Below are 22,575 nucleotides of genomic sequence, written 5' to 3'. Positions count from 1 at the left end.
ACAACAGACACGACCACACAGCTCTGGGGTACGTGCGCTGTCTCTTCACCAGGATCCCTGAGTGCCCTCTGCAGAGATGCATTTGCTGAGAGGAGAAAGTAAGCAAACTGCACTTCTTGAAAAGAAATGTGAAACATGATTAAAACCTTTGCTTGAGGGGCTTCCCTGGTGGTCCAGTGGTTAAGAATCCGCCTGCCAATGCAGGGGACCTGGGTTTGATCCCTGGTCCAGGAAGATCCCACGTGCCGCGGGACAACTAAGCCTGCGTGTCACAACTGCTGAGCCTGCGCCCTAGAGCCCGTGCTCCGCAATAAGAGAAGCCACTGCAATGAGAAGTCCAGTCTCCACAACTAGAGAAAGCCCGTGCATAGCAATGAAGATCCAGCACAGCCATAAATAACCAATTAATTAATTAAAAGAATTGCTTGAGTCAGGCCAGGGAAGGTTATGATAATCTGCAGACTATCAAAGAGCCTCCTGCAACATGGTCAGCTGGAGACTTCAGCCTGACTGGTGGCAAGGGGCAACAGGCAGAGCCCGTGCCATGCACCTCTCAGCCAGAGCTTCACGTGAAACGTCTGGTTCAAGCTTCCCCTCAGCTCCACGAGGGGGCGGCGGCGGTGGTGTTCCCGGATTAGAAATGAAGAAACTGAGGCTCAGGAGGCTCCAAAGAGCTCACCCAGGGTCGTGTAACTGAATGGACTGCGAACCTAAGAGGACCTCAGGCGATGCCTCACCTAGCACCGCCAAGCTGCGTGTTGGGGACGCAGCCTTAGGCCACCCCCAGGACTGCTGAGCCCAAGTCCCTGGACGGCACCCAATAACCCGCATTTCAGCACGCTTCCCCAGAGCTGCCGGTGCACTCACGCTCTGTGAGTCCCACCCTGGAGGATGCCCACATCTTATTATATGATGCTTCCCCTTGGTCTGTGGGGCAGAACCCCCTCGGCCCCCGCAGATGTTTGCTGATTGAAGGGACAGTCAATGTCTGATTATCAAACTCAATAAGCCTCCCATATTTCAGCTCAAGAACACAAAAAGGGATAGAAATTCACCCGTTGTCAAGCCTGAAAGACTTTGGTGCAAATAACATACTGGTTCGCAAATTTTTATCTAGTATAAAATGCAGGGGAATTAGGGCACTTTAAAATCTGCAATGCTAAAAGCCTCGCTCATTGCTGCTGCCAGAGGAGCCTACAAAACACACTGTTTCTAACATTTGTCTGGACCCATTAAATGATCTATACAAATGCTCGTTAGCCTCTTAGCATTAAACAGTTCTACCCAAATCACAGGCTTTCCTGGTAGCTCAGGGAGGCTCAAGTTCAATCCCTTAGTCAGGAAGATCCCCTAGAGAAGGAAACGGTAACCCACTCCAGTATTCTTGCCTGTCAAATCCCATGGACAGCAGAGCCTGGCAGGCTACAGTCCATGCGGTTGCAAAGAGTCTGACACGACTGAGCACACATCAGCACAATACACATGTGGCTCCTGCTTTGCAAAAATCAAAGCGTAACCTTGATCTTCAGGCGCTGTGACAGGAGGAAGACAGAAGTCCTCTCCCAGGTGCAAACGGAATGCAGCATCCTTCTCCTGGGAGAAGTGGCAAGACAGGACCCGAGGAAAACTGGCTTAGAGGAAAGAGCACCAGAATGGTGGTTCTATCGCCTTCTACAAACCCTCCATTCATTCTTATAAACATGTTCAGGAGGTCGCCTGTGTATCGGGCACTTTGAGACACGCTGGGGATGAACGCCAAATCTCCTGTACTCAAGGGATTCCCAGACTGACATCAGATGACAGCAAAGATGCTGGAAAGGCTTTCTCGGAGAGAGAATGCTTGAAGTAGGGGCGGCTTGGAGAAGATGACGCAAGCCAACGGCTAACACAAAGCCCGAGCCACCCAAGCAATGGGCAGTCCGGTCAGTTCCTCCTCCAGACCTCCCACCTGCCCTCTGTCCTTCACTGTCACCAGAGGACCCGAGTCACAGTCTCCAGCTGGCCTCCCTGCCCCTGCTCTGGTGCCTCTCAGTCTATGGCCCACACAGCAGCCAGGGCAGCTTTGAAAGACATGAGATCTTGACTTACAACCACCAATGGATTCTCGCTGCTCCGAGAATAAAGCCAAAGTCTCAGGCAAGTTTGGAAGTTTGCAAGTTCTCCTGCAAGTGTCCTACAAGGCCCCCGAGTCTGACTCCTGCTTGCTTCTCCATCCCAGTGGTCAGTCTCCCTCCACATACGCTGGCCGATTCTGCTTCTTAGCTCTGGTCATGCTGGCTCAGCCTCATCCTTTAGAACTCAGCTCAAACTCTCCTGCTCAGAAAGGCTGCTTCCTGACCAGCCTAGGAAAATACCCTCGATCCGACATCCGGTGCGTTTCCTCCCCAGCACTTAACGCGCTCTGAATCTCTGTGCTGTGTGTCTTCCCCAAGAGAGCACAAGGCCTGCTGCTGTGTGATGTGCGTACGGGAAAGCGCACACAAGGTGTTCAGTAAATACCTACTCAACGCGCCCAGTGAATGAAGACAGAAGTGGAGCTGTCCACTCAGTGGGGTGGGGGCTGGGGGCCCTCCCAGGTAAGATCCATCACATTCCTTTCTAAGAGAGCTTCCAGGATACTCCAGGCCTCGGGGGACAGTCTGAAAACCAGCAGGCGGTTTCTCTCCAGCTCTAACCCCACAGAAAGGAGGGAACACAGGGAGTCCCGTAAAGGCGGCTGGTACCTAGTGGGGTGTTGAGGCAGACGCACTGCAGATCGAACCAGTAGTTCTCCACGTCCTGCACTGAGTTCAGGACGTATGAGCGCCTCTCGAAGGGCCGGCTGCTGCGGGCCACGTTGTAATGGGGGTCACAGGTGGTGGTGTCCACGACGCCCACGTTCTTCTTCAAGTAGACGAAGACCTACGAGGGAGACAGCGGACGGTGAGGGGAAGCGCGACCTCAGAGTCGGGTAGAGTCTGGAAACGCTCAGGACCAACCACCTTCGACCGCGTGTGAAGGCCGTTTACCTGATCTTTATCCTGGAACTTCTCTGTGGGGCCGAACTGGAGCAGCCCCATGAAGCAGAGCCTCTGAAGGTTCTCCACCACCGAGAAAATGAAACGTCTGTAGGCAGAGGGGGTGGCGGGCGCTCAGTCGTTATCAGGGGGTCAGATGGGAGTGAGGGATGGGACTCGCTGCTTCTCCCCTCTTCTACCTGTGGGACCTCGAGGGCGGGCTTTGGGCCTGCACTGAGCTGAGACCCAGGACCCCTAGCCCATCACCACCCAGGGAAGTGGGGCACTGCTTCTACATAGGGGGGCTTGAGATCAAAAGTAACAACAGGAAAACCCACTTCATGATCTGCAGTCTTTATCAGCAGATTTTACTTTTAAAAGAACCTTGCAATCAAGGGCTAAAATGTCCCGGCCCACACTGCAATTGCCTCTGTGCTTTACGTAGGTCACAGAGTGGCTGAATTAATGACCTGGGGTCTCTACAACCTGGAAAAAGCAGAAACCTTTCCTTTTCTGGGTCAACCGTTACTCAGAAGCCTAATTCGGAGGGGCCTGCCGGGAGCCTCAGCTGCCCCGAGTGACCGCAGGGACCTCACCTCTTGTACAGAAGCTGCTGCCGGATGGACCTGGGGAGAAAGCGGATCAGCGTGTGCTTCTTCAGGGGGTCGTTCAGAAACTCCTCGAGGTGGTCCACCTAAGAGGGATTTTCAGTGCTCAGCTCACCCTGGAGGCCAGGGCAAGTTCCAAGAGCCGTGAAAAAACACTCAGCATTACGTTCTGGGCTGAGGTCTCACTGAGCTGGGTCATCTGCCCCATGGGGACCTGGATCCTCCTACTCCCCACCACCTCCCACATCGCTCTCTCAGCCCTGACACCCCTCCCCTCCCACCCTTCTGCCACACTGCTGGGGACCGAACACGTGGCCTCACTCACTGCTGGTGGGCATACAATGTGCTACAACATTCCTGGGGGAGCACTGGGAGACGAATATATTTATTTATATTTAAAAGAAAGAAAGAGGGGACTTCCCTGGTGGTCCAGTAGTTAAGACTCAGTGCTCCCAATGCAGGGGGCCCAGGTTCGAGTCCTGGTCAGGGAACTAGATCCCACGTGTCACAACTAAGACCCTGAGCAGCCAAATAATTTTTTTTTTTTTAAAGATAAAGGATGCTTATTGCCTTTAAAGCCATTGATTCTGCTTCTATCCTTACCCTTAGAGAAAAAATTTTAGGAGCTACCCACAAATACAGCTACTAAAAGGTATTAATCATCGTGTCACTTACAACACCAAGAAACTGGAACTTAAACACCCGAAAATACAGTACTGGTTAAATAAACTAGGGTATGTGCATAAAAGGAATACCATGGAGGGAGGTGGGAGGGGGTTTTGGGACAGGGGAACACATGTACACCCGTGGCTGATTCATGTCAATGTATGGCAAAACCCAGTACAATACTGTAAAGTAATTAGCCTTCAATTAAAATAAATTAATTTTTTTAAAAAAGAAATACTATGAATTTACTTAGTATCAAGTTAAAACAATGGTGTGGAAAACACAATACATTGTTCAGTGGTAAGAACAGATGATAAAAGAATAAACACAGTATGATCTCAACTCAGTATTTTTTTAAGAAAGGAAGCTCTCATATATACACACATTCATGTTCATACACACACGGCATAGGAAAAAAAGACTAGATGAAAACACAGGTAACACGAGCAGCGATGTCTCTGAGTGATACAGTTATGGCATTTCTATGGTAATTTCCGTTCTCTCCTTTTTTCTGTATTTACTGAATTTGTAAAAACATTTTATTGCTCCACCATAACTGTCTATTAACTTATCTAGAAGGAACAAGTCTTTGAAATATTTCCCTTGACCCACCGTCCATTCAACCCCCACAACCTACCCTGCCTGCTTGCCTGCCTATTTAATCCATCTGTCTATCTGGCCAGCCACCCGTCACCCAGCCAGCTACAGCTGAGCGCAGGTCCCCGGTGTGGATGGAACCTCGACACCAGCCCCTGCAGCGGCCTGGGAGTCGCCGTACCTTGTAGCTGACTTGCACGACCTGGGTGAAGATGGACAGGGGCAGGCACAGAAGCAGGTCGCTGACCAGGGCCCAGCCGAAGCCGAAGTCCTTGTGGACTGGGATGGGGGGGACATAGCGCTTCCACGAGGCTTCGTCCACGAACACTAGGAGAAGACAGGGGTCACTCCCCAGACTCCCGGTCTCGGTGCTGCTCTCTCCTCCCTGGTCCTGCTTCCCTCTCACCACAAACTTGGGCAAAACCCTCCCCATCGGGCAGGAGGCCCAGAGGCTCAGGAAGGCTGGGTGATGTCTGTATAGTGATTGGGGCAGTTCAGATTATAAGGACGAGGCGTCGCCCCGGCTCCCCGCTGGACCCTGCTGTGGCGTCCTGGCCCAGGGCGTCTCACCGGTCTCCGTGGCGAGCTCCACTTCGCCCTCCCAGGTGTCCTTGGGTGCGGCATCGAAGGAGGCCTCCAGGTCGCTCCTGGAGGAGGACGGGACTCCTGCCTTCCTTTCCGAGAAGCTCAGCTCCTCCACCGTGGTAGGGTGCCCGTAGATCAGGTACCACAGAAACATGTGGATCACCCGCAGGCGAGGCATTTTGGGCAGAAACCCTAGAGAGCGCCCCAGTCCAGGAACTGGGGCGAGAAGGAAGCAGGGTGGTACGTGAAAACCCCAGGCTCCCTTCGGTTCACTTCATTCAAAAACGACCGAGGGCCCCTGGGTCCCAAGGAGACAGCAAATGCTTGCGTCCTTGTGGGACTTACTTCCTAGACGACAGACAACACACTACCTAAGATAGCACACTGGATGGAAACAGCTGATGCAGATGATACAGCAAGGAAGGGAGAGCAGGGCGATACTTGTGCAGAGGCCTGAGGGGGTGGCCTGGAGCTGGTGGAGTGGGCCATGCAGACACACACACCCCAGGGCGAATGCAACGCGCCTAGCTTTCCTTCCTGGTGGCTCTGCTGGTAAAGAACCCACTTGCCAATGCTGGAGACTCCAGAGACGCGGGTTCGATCCCTGGGTCAAATCCCCTGGAGGAGGAAATGGCAACCCACTCCAGTATTCTTGTCTGGGAAATCCCATGGACAGAGGAGCCTGGTGGGCTACAGTCCATGGGTTCACAGAGTTGGACACGACTGAGTGCACATCCACACGCAGCATACTGGGGAAGGGCCAGGAGGCCCAAGGGACGGGGCAGAGCAAGGAAGCAGGGGAGTGGGAGGTGAACCGCGGGGAGCAGGGAAGGGGTCCTCCAGGACAGGCTCAAGGCTGTTCTTCTAAACACTCCAAAATCAGGTTCTTCTAAAGAGCTTATTTCTTTGACACCAAGTACCCCCTGACTTGCCCCAGACAGAAGAGACAGGTGAGAGACAAGATGTGGCGGGGAGGACAAGGGGCCCAAGGGCCCCTCCTCCGGCGCCAGGCCTAGACCCTATGAGGAGCCCTTGGCTGCCTCTCACCCCGCCAGGCACGTGTGCTGCTTGGGTGCACGTCCTTGTGTGAGTTCCCCTCCCCCATATGCACTTTCTAACTGAGAAGCCTCGAGAGGAAAGGCCGAGCCCACGTGTCTGGAGAACTCAGCAAGTGGGGTCCCTCCTGCTAGGCATCCCCGGCCGCTGGGGTCCCCGCCAGGACGTCTCCGCTTGAGGTCTGTGCCCTGTCACCGCTGGCCCCTCCACCAACGTGCACGCTGTGATCACAACTGCAACTGAAGCTCTGACTACGAAGGCCAGGCTGTGTGCACGGCCCAGCAAAGCTGACGTCAGAGCAGCTTGGTGCAGGGGTGAGGGAGGTGCTGTCGTTCGGTCGCTCGGACGTGTCCCACTCTTTGCAACCCCACGGACTGGAGCCCACCAGGCTTCCCTGCCCTTCACCATCTCCCGGAGTTTGCTCAGACTCCTGTCCGCTGAGTTGGTGACGACATCCAACCATATATCCTTGCTGACGGGAGGCAGCCCTGTTGGAGACCTGCATCCTGGAAAACTGGATGAACGCTCATACTCATCAGTGGCTGTAACTCCCAGAGGCTGCAGGGTCGGGAGAGGCAGAGATTTTCAGTGGTTTACCGAATGATCCGGCTCAAGGATACTCAACAGAAGGAGCTTTGTGTGTGTGTGTATGTGTTAGTCACTAAGTCGTGTCCAACTCTCTTATGACCCTGTGGACTGTAGCCTGGCAGGCCCCTTTGTCCAGGGGATTCTCTAGGCAAGAACACTGGAGCGGGCAGCCATTCGCTTCCCTGAGGGTTCTTTCTGACCCAGGAATTGAACCTAACGTCTCCCACATTGCACCTCATTCACCATCTGAGCCACCAGGGAAGCCCCATCAAATAAAACACAACTGGACCCTGACAAGGAGCGGCCTTTTACCTACGACAGGGTGGTAGTTCTTCAGCTGGGTTACGCCCATTTTCTCATGGGTCTTTTTCACCCGTCCACCTTCTGGTTTCGAGGAGGCACTTGGCTGAGCGTCTCCTGATCCACTTGGGCCCTCTTCTCCTTGACTTTCCTCTTCGGCTTCCTCTTGAGGCACTGGAGGCTGGGGCGCTTTCATCCTGAAGGTCACAGGCAAGATGTGAAGACAGTACGTGAGAAAACCAAGGGCTGAGAAACGACAGGGTCTGTCCTTAAGAATTTGGCCCCGCGGAGTCAAATCAACCGCCCACAGGGGCCAGACAGGTGATCGTAAATGGACAAATTGTGTCAGGGCACTGGACATGTGGGGGTGACCTGGAGAGTAAACCCCCACCTCCGGGGCAGCTACTACCTTGCGAGCAAGGCGGCCTACTGTGCGGATCCTCTGACACTTTCATCCATGCCAGAAAACAGGAATGGGACGCGAAATTAACTGTGCAACTGATTCACAGCACCTATGGCTGAGGCACGGCTGGCCACAGAAGCCAGCGTCTGCGAGTCACATCCAGCCCTGCGCCTGCTCGGGCCCCACCTCTACTTTAAACTCAACCGAGAACATTCTCCCACAAGCTTTCTCTCAGTCCATTAGGTGGCTTATGAACAGAAAGAAAGAAGACCTCAGAGAGGCAACTGGTCACATCCAGCCCTGCGCCCACCCAGGCCACACCTCTAAGTTAAACTCAACCGAGAACACTCTCCCACAAGCTTTCTCTCGGTTCATTAGATGGCTTAAGAACAGAAAGACAGAAGACCTCAGAGAGGCAACTGGAATCCTTCTGAGCTGGGATGAAACTAGGCAAGTGTCGCGTGTCACAGGGCCTATGATTTGAAGCACTCTGTCCACACTCTATTAAAAAAGAATGAGGGACGTTAGGATTTTTTTTTTGTCTTAAAGAATCCAGGGACTTCCCTGGTGGTTCAGAGGTTAAGAATCTGCCTGCCGGTGCAGAGGACACAGGTCTGATTCTGGGTCTGGGAACTAAGATCCCACACGCCTCAGGGCAACAAAGCCCCAGAGCCGGTGCTCTCCAACAATAGAAGCCACCGCAACTAGAAGTCCACACACGGCAACCAGAGAGGAGCCCCTGCCTGCTGCAACTGGGGAAAGCCTACGTGTCACAACGAAGACCCAGCGCAGCCAAAAATAAATAAATGATAATGAAAAAAGAATCCCGAAATGGATCCTTTTTGAGACCAAGGGATCATGAATCATAAACTCCAGACCAGTGAATTCACTGATCGCACACAGCATGAATAAAGGGCTTTTGTGGAAACGGCGTCAGGTTGGAACGCTGGCCGGGGCAGCCTTACTGTGAGCTCCTGCGGAAGCGGCCACTTGCCTGTTGGCTGTGCTTGAATTGGACATCCGGAAGCGAACCTGCTCGATGGCACTTCTCACGAGAGGGTCGTTCTGGTCCATGGACGGGTGCACCACCAGGTCAACCTGCAGAGAGGGATGCGGGGGGCTCCTGAAGGAGAAGGGAGGAGCCGGGGTAGACTCAGTCCCACACCCTGGCTCCCTGCTGGATCCCTGGTCATACCTGCTGCCATTAACTTTCCAAGTGGCACTGATGGAACCAAGTGAGATGCTGATCAGTTTACCCTTACCATTTCTGGCACCCAAATCCCTCAAGCACCCAGCCACAAAGCTCTGCCGCTGCTAACGTGCTGCTCTGACGGCTGAGGAATTCTGGCCTGGAAACAGAGCAGTCTGCCCTGCGGTTCCCCAGCTGGGCTGTCATGGCCCACTGGTCCCTGCTGCTAGCTGGGGGGCGGCTCCTGACTCCCCGCTCCTGCAAGCGGAGTATCTCCCACAGGTGCCTGGGATTCCCAAGGGCTTCCATCTGGAAGAGGAAGGCAGCTTCCATTAGTCTCCCCTCGCTGGGCACGATCGGGGGCTCCTGCCAGCTGTGCCTCTGCACACACGGGCAGAGGATTCAGGGCTGCCTGTGTTGGTCTCCTGTTTCCAAGATACTGAAGTTCAACAGGAAGGTGGTGATCATTTCTCGAGCCCTAACTAGGCTGATGGATGGACATGACTTGGTGGGGCTGAGCAGCAGAGTTGGGGTGTGACAGCCGTACAGGAGGTGGCAGGCATGGTGACCTGGACCTGGGAGGGCTGGCTTCCTCTGAGAGAAGATGGCAAGGGAAGGTCTGCTAAACAGGGAACTGTGGCCAGCAGGCTTCCTGCCCAAAATGGCCTGAGAGAGGGTGGGTCACAGGGAACCAGTGGCCACATCTGGGCTGCTGCTGCTGCTGCTAAGTCTCTTCAGTCGTGTCCAACTCTGTGTGACCCCATAGACGGCCGCCCAAAAAGCCACACTTGGCTCCATCTTTTCTGTTCCTCACTTGGAAAAGGGGACCCCTGCACTACCCTGACAGCTCTTTTTTGTGGTTTTGTGAGGTTCAGGTGAGATTAAAAAAAGTTAAGCAACACTTCAAGAGCATCTGAAAGCCTGGGGCCAACACCCAGCACTCCTGGCTCCCCACTCTTCACAGCCAAATGGCCAGCCAACCTCCCAAAGGCCCCGGTGGACAGAGGAGATGCAGGAGCGACGGCGAAAGGTGGGCGCCGGGCACAGCGACCCCAGCCAGCGAGGCTCCAGCAGGGCGAAGAGCCGCCTGCCAGCAGCCCACGCGCTGGGTGCCAAAGTGCTACCGAGAAACTCAAGCTTATTCTAGAGGCAGATGTACAATAACACGGTGGCCCTTTCCAGCTGGCAAACAGGCTACTACATTGGTACCCTGTGGCACGAGGCCCCCAGTACTGGGCACAGATCATCAGCGTTTACCCGGGACATGCACTCCCCATCCCCAGCTCCTTGCCCATTCCCTTGGGTACCACCTGGTGGACATGGCACCAAATAGGCGCATGGGACGTGGTGGATACCTATATATCTCTATAAACACAGACTCTCTCGACTCCTAGACAGGGTAGATATCCCTGCCTCCAGCGACTGCCCTGGGAAGGCTGCACATTCCAAAGACCTGCTCCAGGAAGATTAACAGAAACCAGAGGTGGTGCTGCTGACCGGCTGGGCGACTGTCCCCTAGTGAAAGAGGTCACAGCCCAGGACTTCCGGCCATGCTCAGGGGGACGAGAGGCAGGCTGGCTGGGGATGGGCACGGGGCAAGGTCAAGAGGGCTCAGAGCAGGTACAAAAACTGATGAGAGCTGCCAACCTGGAATGGTAGAGATGGAGTTTCCGAAGCTACTTTTTGGGATTGCTGTTTCTCAAATTTCGAAGGTCTCAAAAATAAGATAAGTAAAAGAGACCCTAAATGACCTTGCCAGCTTAGTCAGAAAACAAAACATCAAAGTGGAGCTTTCTTAAGGCAAGAGATTTAAAACGTCGTCAGAAAAAAGGTCAGGGAATTGCAAATGCCCATCCCTGGAGCACCATTCTCTCTGGTCCCCATGCCTAGCCGGGTGTCTCGAATGACTCTGACCCTGAAAAATTTATGCCTTCGAATATGTGCAAAGCCGCTGAGCTACAGCTGCTTTGGGTAGGGCTCCAAGCTTTAAATCTTACGGAAATAGATCGATCGGGACAGAAGAGATCGATTGTCCTCACTGGACGCCCCGGCGGGGCATGCTCACTGACTCGCTGCCACCGTTTCCTCTGGGATGTGTTTTTTGCACATTTCTGTGGATAATGTGCTTGCTGCTTCGCCTGAATTTTCCACCTTCTCAGTGTTGCCTAATTTCTCCCAGTGCTACTCAGCTGAACTTGGATATGCCTCCCTTTCTCCTCCCCTTTGAGGCCGGCTGTGGGGCTGGGCCCCTGCCTTGGGGTTATACAGGCTGCGTCAGGCAAGTTATTCCTCTTTTCTGTCTCTGGCTTCCACAGGAAGTTGGGGTAAATCCCCTGCTGCCCCAGTGAGGAGGCCTGATGGGAAATTCCAAGTCATCGGCAACAAAGGAACAACCCGGGCACCAACAAGGATGTGAGAAGCTGGTAAGAAAATGCCCAGCCTGCGCAGTGGCCATGAGATACCTTCTTCTTGATGCCGTCCTGAATGACCGTCGTCCGGTACAGCCTCAGCAGACCTTCCTCGGACAGGTTCTGCACCAGGCGGATGATGGATTTCTTACAGCACTTGGTGGACACGCCTTCTTGCTTCTCCTGATCCATGATCATCTTTTGAATTCTGTGACACCACAAAAGCAGCCGTTTAATAGTCACAGTCTCAACATGGAAGGCCAGTCTCAACCCCAGCAACTGACGCCTGCCTGATGGGATCCAGCCTAAAGTGGGGGAGAATTACAGGCTGTTTTGCTACTGCGAGGATGACTTCTTAAGATGGCAAAGATCATCTCTTTCTGAGATAAACGGGTTAGCTAAGGACAGGCCACCATTCACAGCAGCTTCACGTTCTGAAACTCTCACCGGGACCTGAAGAGATTATATGATTTGTGACAAAGACGGCAGAGTCTCCGTGTTAATTCAACAACCAGCCAAGGAACGGCCCAGTTTCTCACCATCGACACCCTCAGCTCTGGAGCTCTTTTGATTCTTCTCCTCCTACATCTGTCGAGCTCTTACAGAGCCACTATGGTGATGTTTCTAGATCACCAGTCACAGAACGGCAGGGTCAGACAGGGCCTCAGGAACAACCAGCTCCATGCCTCTGCGCCCAGGAGAGGAGACACAGCCAGCAGTATCCGCAGGTGGTCCCCCCTCCCCTAGTGAGGGGACTCCCGTCCTTGCCTCAAGGGTAAGGCTCCTTCCAATCAAGAGGCTTCGATCTTGACTGCCCAGAAGCCCAAGTATGCTACCCAGGACATGGTGGTGACAGTGGGTTAGAAGGACCAAACCAGAGAGCAGAGCCTCCACCGAACCCGGGACACGAAGCTCCACGTGTCCCTTCTGCTTTTGCTTTCATACGACATTTTCTGGACAAAAGGCTCCGTGGAGGCAGATGCTATTACCTGCCTACGCTTCCTCTCACCCTGTCCTGAGCACAAATGCCTAAGGAAGCAGCAGGGCAAACGCGCTTCCCCGTGGCCTCAGTTTCCTGCTCCACTGTGCTTTCCCTGTCAAGTGTATGGGCAGATATTCTTCAGCGTCTACACTTTTCAAATCATACAAGCAGATTCTAATCCTTCCTACCACAAAGGGCTCCTGTGAGAATCAATACAGAAGAGAGATGCAAATGCCTCCAGGTCCTTTCTGCGGATGGTGATGACTCCCACGGGCGTTATTATTAATGTAAAACAGACAGACAGACAAACTACTGCTTACGTGAATAAGCTCTCGATTAAGCGGAGGTTGGTGACGGCCTCTATGATCAGATTCCTGCGCTTCAGCAGTCGGTAGGTCTCATGGGGCTTGTCTTGGCCTGGGCCATGCTTCCCTGTCTTCTGGGAACCGCCGCTGTCCTAGAACAGAGACCGAAAGAGAATTAAAAACAATGGACTCAGCAAGGCTTGGGGGCCAGACACCATGCCTGCCGGTATGCTTTCCCTCTTTACGGAATTCTACACCACGTTTCAAGAAAAGAAGTCAAGAGGATCACAGCTCCCACAGGATCCCACTACCTCACTACCTCAATGCTTTGAAACAGCACAGACATGCCAGAGGTTTATGAAGGTCAGCTGGCTTCAGAACAGAAACCAGACACGTCTACTCCAGCCCTTCCTGGAGAAGGGGACCGCCTTCACTCAGTTCTGACTTGCTTCTTCCACAGTGGAAGGAAGGAAATGGACAGACTGAACGCGGACTCCCTGTGGTCGCACTGTGGGGCTTTCTTCATTCAAGCCTTATTATTCAGGTTCCCATTTTACGGAAGAGGAATCCAGGGCTTCCTAAGGTAAAACGACCGGACGGGGTCCAAGGGCGTGGATGTGCACCAGGATGGGCTTCTGAGTCCATGTGGAGGAAGCCACGGACAGCCTCTCCAGGGACATAAAGTAGACAGAGAGGCAGCCTCGGAGTCAGGATGAGCAGGAGAGAACAAGGCGGAGAGGAGGGCAGACGGGTGCCCTCCCCACCCTGCCACCACGCCCACACCTCTCTTCTTGCCTCCTTTCAGGAGCCCAGACCCTGACCTTATTCTATCTGCCCTCAGTCACTTACCCTAAAGCCCAAATCTGTGCCCTACAGCGAAGGGAAATCCCAACCCCAACACATTCCTGGAAGATCCCTCAGAACAACTCAGGGCCTATTCTGCTGGACGCGCTTCTTACTTGGAGCAGCGCTTCCAGGGGAACGAGAACATGAAGAGAATACACGTGGGCAGGGGTCCCATCACCTCCCTTCTGCCACGGACGCTCTGGGAGGGGCTCACTGATTTCCTCAATCAGTGGGGCCTGGAGGGAGACGGAGTCAAAGATCCAGGAAGGCGCCCAAGAGCGGCAGAAAGACTGGCTCTCTCCTCCATTTCAGAGCAAACGCTCTGGAGGAAAACCACGTTAAAGAAACCTGCCTGCTCTCCAAGGGGTGCCGGGCAGCAAAGTGAACACACGCTTTACCACGAGACCTCCAGACAGTGCGGATCCTGCCCCTCTTCTCAGCAAGTAGACAAAAAAGAAGGACGAGGACTCTGGGGACAGACTTCTAAGAGGAAAACACAGGGCTGAGCGAGGACCTGAAGGGCCTGGAGGGAGCGTGCTGCTAGGGGCACGAAGACCTGACGAGGAGGTGCAAAGAGCGGGGCGGGGTGAGGACGGCAGGGAAGACCCTCAGGAACCTGGTGGGCCCCACCTGCCGGCAGGCCCAGGCGCTTCAGGTGGAGACGAGACCAATCAAGACTTGAAAAAGAGTCACGGCATCTGATGACAGGATAGGGCTACAAGGTTCTAGAATGTTCCACAGAAACCCCACACTCTCTTACACCCCACCTCACCCCTCCTTGCTGTAGGGACAGGGCCCACGCTCAGGCTTCCACGCCAGAGACAGAGAGAAGCAGGGCAGGGTGGGAGCTGCAAGCCCACAGGCTCTAATCTCCATTCTGTCATCAGGTGAGCAGGCAAGTCCCTCCATCCCTGGGGGTTTGCTCGCCTCCTCCAGGACCAGATCCGGCTTGTGTCGTCAGGGCTGCTGCGAAGCTGGAACCAAACAGCAGCACCACCAGCGAGCCACGCCGGTCCCAAGTCTGTCCTGCGACGGACGACTGAGGCACCGCTGGCCTAACTTATCCGAGGCACGTCCAGGAGACCGAGGACGGCACTGGAGAACTGAATCACTCAATGACAGGGCTGCTCCTGCGTCAACTGCCTTTTCATTCCTCTAATAGCATAGACGAGAATGTACTGGTGGATACAACAGGATCTGACCAAAAAGAACTAAACAAGCTTTGTTTTTATCAGACCTATTTTATGATCACTTTCTTTTTAGGGCAAATTATACTGGCTTTTCATCTAAAGCGGGGTTTTTCAACCCCAGCATTGCTGATGCTCTGGGCCGGATAACTCCGCTGCGGGCTGTCCTGCAGAGTCTAGGACATCTCGCAGCCTCCCTGGCCTCTGCCCACAGGACGCTGGCAGCGCCCTCCCCACATTGGGACAGCTGACAACGTCTCTATGTGCACGCTCGGTCATTTCCGACGCTCTGCGTTCCCATGGACTGCAGCCCATCAGGCTTCTCAGTCCACGGGATTTCCCAGACAAGAATAATGGAGTGGATTGCCACTTCCTTCTCCAGGGTATCTTCCCGGCCCAGGCATTGAACCTGTGTCTCTTGCATCTCCTGCGTTAAGACACTGCCAAATATTCCCTGGGAGGCAAAATAGGGCCAGAGTGAAAACCATTGATTTAAAGTAGCCATACGGGGACTTCCCCTGGGGTCCAGAGGTTAAGAATCTGCCTTGCCACGGAGGGGACTCAGGTTCAATCCCTGGTTGGGGAACCAAGATCCCACATGCTGTGGAGCAACTAAGCCAGAGCACTGTAACTCCTGAGGTCACTCTGAAGCCCACGCGCCACAACCAAAGATCCCGCAGGACGCAACTAAGACCCGGTGGAGCCAAGTAAATAAATATTAAAGGGGGAAAAAAAGTAGCCATATCCTTTTTCACTCCAATATAAATTTAAATAAAAAGAGTGCTGCTGCTGCTGCTAAGTGCTTCAGTCGTGTCCGACTCTGTGCAACCCCAGAGACGGCAGCCCACCAGGCTCCCCGTCCCCGGGATTCTCCAGGCAAGAACACTGGAGTGGGTTGCCATTTCCTTCTCCAATGCATGACAGTGAAAAGGGAAAGTGAAGTCGCTCAGTCATGCCCGACTCGGTGCGACCCCATGGACTGCAGCCCACCAGGCTCCTCCGTGGTATGTTGTGACAAATGCCCAAGTTCTGCACAGAACAGGTGCCTTCTGGTCAAGGCAGGCCGTGTGGCAGGTAAAGAAGCGCTGCGCTCCTCCCCACGGAGCCCTGCCGCCTGCCCACCCCCCGGCCCGAGCACGAGGCCCTTCTACTATTACGGGTTTTGTTGTTGTTGTGATTCGTAAGCACAGAAAAGAGAAGGCTGATGCCCACCTGCCACAGGCTCTTTCCTGGAGGAAGCAGCCTCCCAGTGGGACTCACCTTGGAGTTTTCAAGCCTGACCTCTTCGATCACGGCAATGTCGCCACCGTGACTGTCCACGCAGTGGGGGCCCAAGGACATGCCGAGCTCTGAGGAGCCGCTGGTGTCCAGGTTGTCCCCACCGAAGGCGCCCCGAGAAGCTCGCTCTTCGGCGGCTCCCGGGGAGAAGGACGGCTGCTTCTTCAACGGGTGGAGGTTGATGACCTTCCAGCCCCCTGCGGCGGAGGACAGGCGTCAGTGGGATGACCATGACCGCAACAGAGGGAATGTGAGAGGGGCCGCTCCTGCTCAGCTGCCAGGCCAGAGCTGCCCAGGCCAAAGGAGCCCACGTGGTCAGTTTAAGACGAGGGTGGTCGGCCAGCAAGCTACCCCTCCCAGTGTAACTGCCCCATGCCTGATTTGCAATTCTGTCATCAGCACCAGCATCCACATGTCTAAGAAACGGCTCCCATAATTTAACTAAAATCTCGAGGAATTACATAGATTGTTGGAGGGAAATGGATAGAGGAAGTTTAGAGAATTCCATCCCTTTAATAGTTAAAATATAACAAAACATGGGTGAAGGGGAAGAGACTTGATGGCAGCCTGGAGACAGACCACACGAGGCTCTTCTGAGCGTAAGATTAAGTGATGCGTGTGACACCAACATCCCTTGCTGGCCCAGCACCCAGGCCACCCTCGGGCGTCCGCTGGACTGAACGGCCCCAGAGCCAGACTGAGAACGCGCACCCCTCCCGCCCCTGCCCCGAGCGCCCCTACCCTTGTTCGGGGTGGAGTGGTGAGGCTGGGTCCTGAGACCGCCGTTCGAGAAGGACCTCGCGTCCCGTGGAGCTCTCCTGCCTTTTCTCTTTCTGCCGCCGCCGCCGCCCTCCTCATCACTGTCCAACTCGGAGAGGAAAGCGTCCTCCCCCTCGGGCAGCAGGGACTCCTCCTGCACCGAGGCCAGGCTCACGGTGGTCAGCAGCTCATTGCGCGCCTTCTCCCTCTCGTACTGCCGGCTCAGGTCACTCTCCTCCGCAAACACGCAGGAGATGTACTTGGTGGTCCGCTGCCGCCCTTCGTCCTCCATGAAGCCCTGGGCGGGGGACACAACGTGTCTAAGACACCGCAGAGGACACGGGGCCACCCAGGCCTTCAGGTGACCAGGGCTGGGAGGGTAGGGGGCCCTGCAGTGTCTGTTGGCTTATCATTCCTGCCTTTCCCCGCGCCTCCTCCATCTCTTGCCTGCACCCCGGCTCAGCTCCTCAAGATGCTCCCTCCTGTCTACCAACCCTCAGCTCCTGCTCCACAGGAAGCAATCCTGACTGTCTGCTCTAGGAGACCCTGAGCCCCTTGCTGGGCAGTGCCCTCACCTGGCCTTCCACAAACTCCTGGGCCCGGGATGCCCTAGGCCCACGGGAAACAGTAAGCAGAAGCGAACAGATTCTAACTGTTGTCAAGATGCAGAGTCAGAGCCTGGGGGTCTCCAGCTCTGTTGAGCCACTGCTGTGGTGATTGGGAGTGAAGCTGACCTACTCCCTTTTGTCTTCTAGAATGGGGGGAAGGGGCTTTCTCCCCGTAATGGTAGAAAGGGTAACACCTTCCATGTACCAACCACACGCCAAGGACAGGGCTAAGCACTCTGCAATCATTAGCTCAACTGTTAACACTGACGTCCAGCAAATGGCCAAAAAGTTGGCAACAAGGGAGTGAGGCATAAAGGGCTGAGACAGCAGGTCTGGTCCCGAAAGGGGATCCCAGACCCAGTGAGCCAACTCGGTGCCCCCAGGACCCAGGCCAGGGACACAAACAAGAAGGAGGGTGGGGCGGGGACTGAGGTCTGGGGGTACCTGCTTTATTTCAAGGGGCACTTGGAGGCGCCAGCCTCAGCTGACTCCCCACGGGAATGGGGGCGGGGGAAGGTGCCTGCTCCCCAGACTGCAGCATCTCCCACTGACTTTTCAATGCTGATGACTCAGTCAGTTTTCAGAAGTTGAAAACCAACAAACTCCATGGCAGGGAGGGGGCACCGTGCAGGTGGGCTGCATTTGGCCCCCTCCCCCGGCAGCCACGTGCCCCCTTGATGAAGACCTGGGCTCCTGACCGTCGGAGACAGCCCTTTAGAACCACACCGCGCACGCACCCAAGACAATGAGCCACGTGGGATGACTCACGCTGTTACCTTGACAACTTTGAATCTCTGAAGCAGACGGCACAGCATCCTGGCTTCCAGCTTTCCCACATTCATAGCCACTCGGATTTCAGCCTGGGAAATGCCTTTCGTGCCTCGGCGCTCAACTGTGAGAAACAATCCACTTGACCCCCAGCCTCCACCACGGAGCCCCTCTGCACAAGTCGGGTCAGCCCCCACCCACCTTTCCTAGGCACGGACATTTCAACACAGGGAAGCCGACAAACAGAATAACACACCCTGCCTCCCCTCTCCCTGGGGCCCCAAGGCTCGGAACATTCTGACTCATGGCTCATTTCTAAGCGCTCCCTGTCTGCCTCCTCCATGTCAAAGGTGTAAATGTCAAGTGATCGAGGCCTGATCCACTGAGTTCCAGGGACGCCGTTTTTCTCTTGCAGCGGGAAGTGAGTGCTTTCATATGAATGAACTTTCTCAGCTAGATTAAACTGAGCCTTTTTAAAAAAAGCATGGAAGTAATTTTAATGCAGAACTTTTTCACTTTCCTGTCTTTCTCGGTAGACTCAGAGGCACCATGGACACAGATTACTGTATTACCCTGTAACAGCTGCCGGACAGCAGGGGCTAGGGAAGAAAATAACCCTATTTGGGCCTGTAATAAATGATCAGTGGACAACTGTGCAATTATTTGTTCTGTCTGGTATGTCAGCCCCTGCTCTGCTACATGCTGGGCTATTACTGGATCTGCCTCTAAAGAGCTGTTTCAAATATACTCAGAGATTGGGAGGCGCCTGTGAGGGTGGGGGTAGGGGTGGGCAGGAGTCCCTCCAGTAAAACACAGCAACTATAGGGCAGATTTGGGGGGAAAATTCTGCACTGTTCAGAAAGAATTTCCCTTTCATTCCCTGATGGGTCACACACGAGGCTGCTAGGCAAAGCCAATCTGAATCAAGGCAGTTTTGCTATATTTATTGTCCATGGATAAAAATTTAAACAGCAGAATGCAAAGAAGTGATCAGCATGTGCTCCTATGTTGAACTAGCAACTTGCTACAACCAGGGATGAAAGGGTTAGGACAGTTTTATCCCTAAATTGTGTCTGAGCGGTGTTAAGCCCTCCCTATAGGCTGTGCTGATTCGCCTGGTGGCCTCCTATCTGCTGATGGAACCACACCTCCTGCGGCCCCTCACCTGCTACTCTAGACACGCTCCCCTACAGGGGACCTGCGGCCACAGCACCTACGGGACTGGGTCACAGCTGCCTTACACAGATGTTAGGAGAGTCAGGGGAAGGAGGGGAGGGGTGGAGACGTGGTTGTTCCCCACCTTCATCACTATAATCCCCAGCACACACTGAGTGATCCCAGGCCAATTTAGAAGCTGGAAGGTGACTCTCAAATCTTTGAATAGCAATAGTAATAGCTAATCGTTTCCGTGGTCCCTGTGTACACCAGATGTTTTAAGCCTATGCATCCAGCCGTCCTATGTGCCAGGGTGGATAATGGCCCCATTTTACAGGTGAAGGAACTGAGGCTCAGAGACCTTGCTAAAGTCTACAGCCGGCATACAAGGGGCGGAGCAAGGCTTCAGACTCAAATCTGACCCCAAAGTCGAGGGAAACGACTTTGCTCCCTGATGGAAGACATGCCCCACAGCGGGGCCCTCATTTGACGTGAGACCGAAACACGTCTCGACCCAAAGCTCGGGACCCAAAGCAGGCGTGAGAACGGGACCTACTGAGCTCGTAGGTCTGCGTGAGCATGTCCCGCTCGAACACGATGTCCACCGGGGGCACGCCCTTGGAGATGACGTCCTCGTCGTCGTCGTCATCGTCCACCTTCCTCTTGAACTCCTTCAGCAGTCGGAGGCAGCGCACCATGATGTCGGTCCCTGGGGACACAGACATGCGGTTCCACAGTGACACACCGGTGCGGCTTCGGCAGAGCCAGAGCCCCCGAGGAAAGGCCACACGTGGCGCCAAGTTCCGAACATGGAAAACCACACAGCTGGGAACACGAGTCCTGAAAACTGACTCCACAAAGTTGCTTTTTAAAAAATATATATAACTAGAAAACAAGGAAATGCAAATGAAAGGAATAATGAGATGCCATGTTACGGCCTATTAAATAAACAGCAGCCTCTGCTTCAGACAAGCCCCAATGACTACAGGAAACGTGCCTGTTTTCTCCCATGGGTCCACCCCACCACCTACCACTCCACTCCGGAATAATGTCTGGAACAAAGCAGGCATGCGTGCACGGTATCGCTGCAAGGATGAAACACATCTTCTCCCTTTTAAGCCAATACCCACACCACCATGGCTTCCCTGGTGGCTGGGCAGTAAAGAATCTCCTTGTCAATGAAGGAGACACAGGTTTGATCCCTGGATCAGGAAGATCCCCTGGAAAAGGAAATGACAACCCACTAGGGTATTCTTGCCTGGTAAACCCCGTGGACAGAGGAGCCTGGTGGCTACAGTCCAGGAGGTCACAAGGAGTCGGGCACGACTGAGACACTAAATGACAAGCCACTCCTCAGACACCTGCCAGTCCCTGAGGCTAGTCTAAGCCCTCCTGTGGGCTAGTCCTCATCATGGCCTTAGGAGATGGGCTACCATTCCCATTTCACACTTGAGAACACGAGGAGCTAAGGCACTGGCCCAAATCCCCACCCTCAGGAGGTGAGGAAATGGGATTTATCGGGCACTTCAGCCTCGGAGCCCAGGCCCTAAACCTCTGACCACATACGGCCCCTAATTCAAAGATACCCGTGTGACCGGGAGCCAGAGTCGCCCACATGAGAGGGGGCTTGATGCAGCGCCTAGGGCAGGCAGTTGGACATGTTCTCAGGCAAGAGCCCAGCTTTACTTCTTCCACACTTTTATAACTTCCTTAAGGGCTTAATTAGCCAAGAAAAGCTACACAGAACAGCCCTCAGAGTAAGTGGAAGTGGAAGAAGAGAAGCTGCAAGTACACTTGTGGACTCTGAGGCACCGAAAGACAACGCTCTCCGCCGTCAGCCTTCTGCTCCTCACGCCAAGGCGGTAACTGGGCTCACGGGCATCGGCCCCCAGAGCCTTCTCCCGCCAGCACAGCTGCCTCCTCTGCTGACAGCCAGGAATAAATGATGCTCAGAGGGAGGTGGGGGGATGAATGCACTCCTGGGTCGGGCACACGTGGTTTCAACCTCAGCTCTGCAACTCTGGGCAGGCGATCTGCTGTAGCTGTCTGCTCCCCACTTAGTAAAATGAGGTGACCATGCTCTCTGCCTCACACACTGGTGTTAGCTTGACCTGAGATAATGTCTGTACGTTGGCACGATGTCGACTTGGCATGGAGCTGGCACGGAGCCATCACTTAACACTAATGCCGGCTCTTGCCATGGGCCAGGCACTGTGTGCTGAGTGTTACATAAATTAACCCATTTCCCGAGGTTCTAGAGTTTTTCATGACTCAGAGAATCTTGATTTTGATTATTAAAATCCCTTCAGCTCCTGCTTGCCATTTTTTAGGGAGACTGTTCTAGAGCACAAGTCAGCTAAGGGCAAAGCTGCAGGGACCAGAGTGAGACTGGTCAGCATGTCTATGCTGATGAACGTGGCCTCTCATTCCCTGTGAGCCGCCAGGGAGATTTCCTGCAACCACCCTGGAGGCACGAGCCTGTTGATGATAACCCCTGACCCCTGGGTGCAGGGCACTCTTTCCAGGAACAAAAGGCAAGAGACTCGGCCAGCTCACTGCATACGCTTTCAAATACACAGAGTTCTAGGCATTTCAGACACGCAAAAACTTTTATGGTGTGTATGAAAGTCAGCACTTGCACACACGCCTGTCAATGACTCAGGATGGGCACCAACTTAGAAGGAAAAGAGCCTTAATTTACACATTCTGAAGACCCAGAAAGAAAGAAGGGAAGGACAGAATCTTTACTGAGCACCCCGGATGAGCTGGGCACTGCGCTAGGTCCTTTCGGAGACTATTTTACTTAATTGTCTCCTGGCTTCTGCAAGTTATTGTCACCGCCTGAAGGAAAAAAGGAAACTGAAGCTCAGAGGGCTTGAGGGATCTAAGGGGCCCTGGACCCAGCAAGTGGCCTTCCTTACATGCCTGGCCACCTGGAGGGGTGCAAATTTCACATTTCTATCAGAAAGCACTGTTCCTTGGAAAGGAAAACCCAGAGTGGCTATGGCGTGGAACCAGTAGCTATGTGTCTCACGTTCTCATCCGGCCCCTTAGCAGAGCGGTATCCTTGACTGTGATCAACTCGGTAAGGACCAAAAGCCAACAGGAGCCCAGGACAGACTTCCTCTTACAGGGTCACAGACAAAGCGACGTCCTCCTGGTAAGTCGGGCAGATGTTATATAAATTCAGAGTGCTACCCCCATCGCCCCACCAACCTCCCTCCCTGAATGGAGCTGGGCTGGTCAGCGATGGGGAGTCATTCAGATAGCCTGGGAAACTGAAATCACAGC

General features: G+C 54.1%; 1 protein-coding gene across 1 annotated transcript in view; it reads right to left on the bottom strand.

The window, feature by feature from the left end:
- Positions 1–22,575, bottom strand: part of GTF3C1 (general transcription factor IIIC subunit 1) — an 80,241-nt gene that overhangs the window by 26,458 nt on the left and 31,208 nt on the right. Inside the window, exons 7-19 of the mRNA XM_027528207.1 lie at positions 19,841–19,993; positions 18,138–18,253; positions 16,736–17,051; positions 15,977–16,191; positions 12,699–12,835; positions 11,451–11,604; positions 8,794–8,897; positions 7,409–7,593; positions 5,438–5,668; positions 5,049–5,194; positions 3,593–3,690; positions 3,009–3,105; positions 2,724–2,901 (exon numbers count right to left, since the gene is read on the bottom strand). Of these exons, the coding sequence (XP_027384008.1) occupies positions 2,724–2,901; positions 3,009–3,105; positions 3,593–3,690; positions 5,049–5,194; positions 5,438–5,668; positions 7,409–7,593; positions 8,794–8,897; positions 11,451–11,604; positions 12,699–12,835; positions 15,977–16,191; positions 16,736–17,051; positions 18,138–18,253; positions 19,841–19,993 (2,130 nt within the window). The remainder of the gene's footprint in view (positions 1–2,723; positions 2,902–3,008; positions 3,106–3,592; positions 3,691–5,048; positions 5,195–5,437; positions 5,669–7,408; positions 7,594–8,793; positions 8,898–11,450; positions 11,605–12,698; positions 12,836–15,976; positions 16,192–16,735; positions 17,052–18,137; positions 18,254–19,840; positions 19,994–22,575) is intronic.

This window comes from Bos indicus x Bos taurus, chromosome 25, assembly GCF_003369695.1.
Source record: "Bos indicus x Bos taurus breed Angus x Brahman F1 hybrid chromosome 25, Bos_hybrid_MaternalHap_v2.0, whole genome shotgun sequence".
Taxonomy (NCBI): Eukaryota; Metazoa; Chordata; class Mammalia; order Artiodactyla; family Bovidae; genus Bos; species Bos indicus x Bos taurus.
This window is presented reverse-complemented; position numbering and strand designations above follow the sequence as displayed.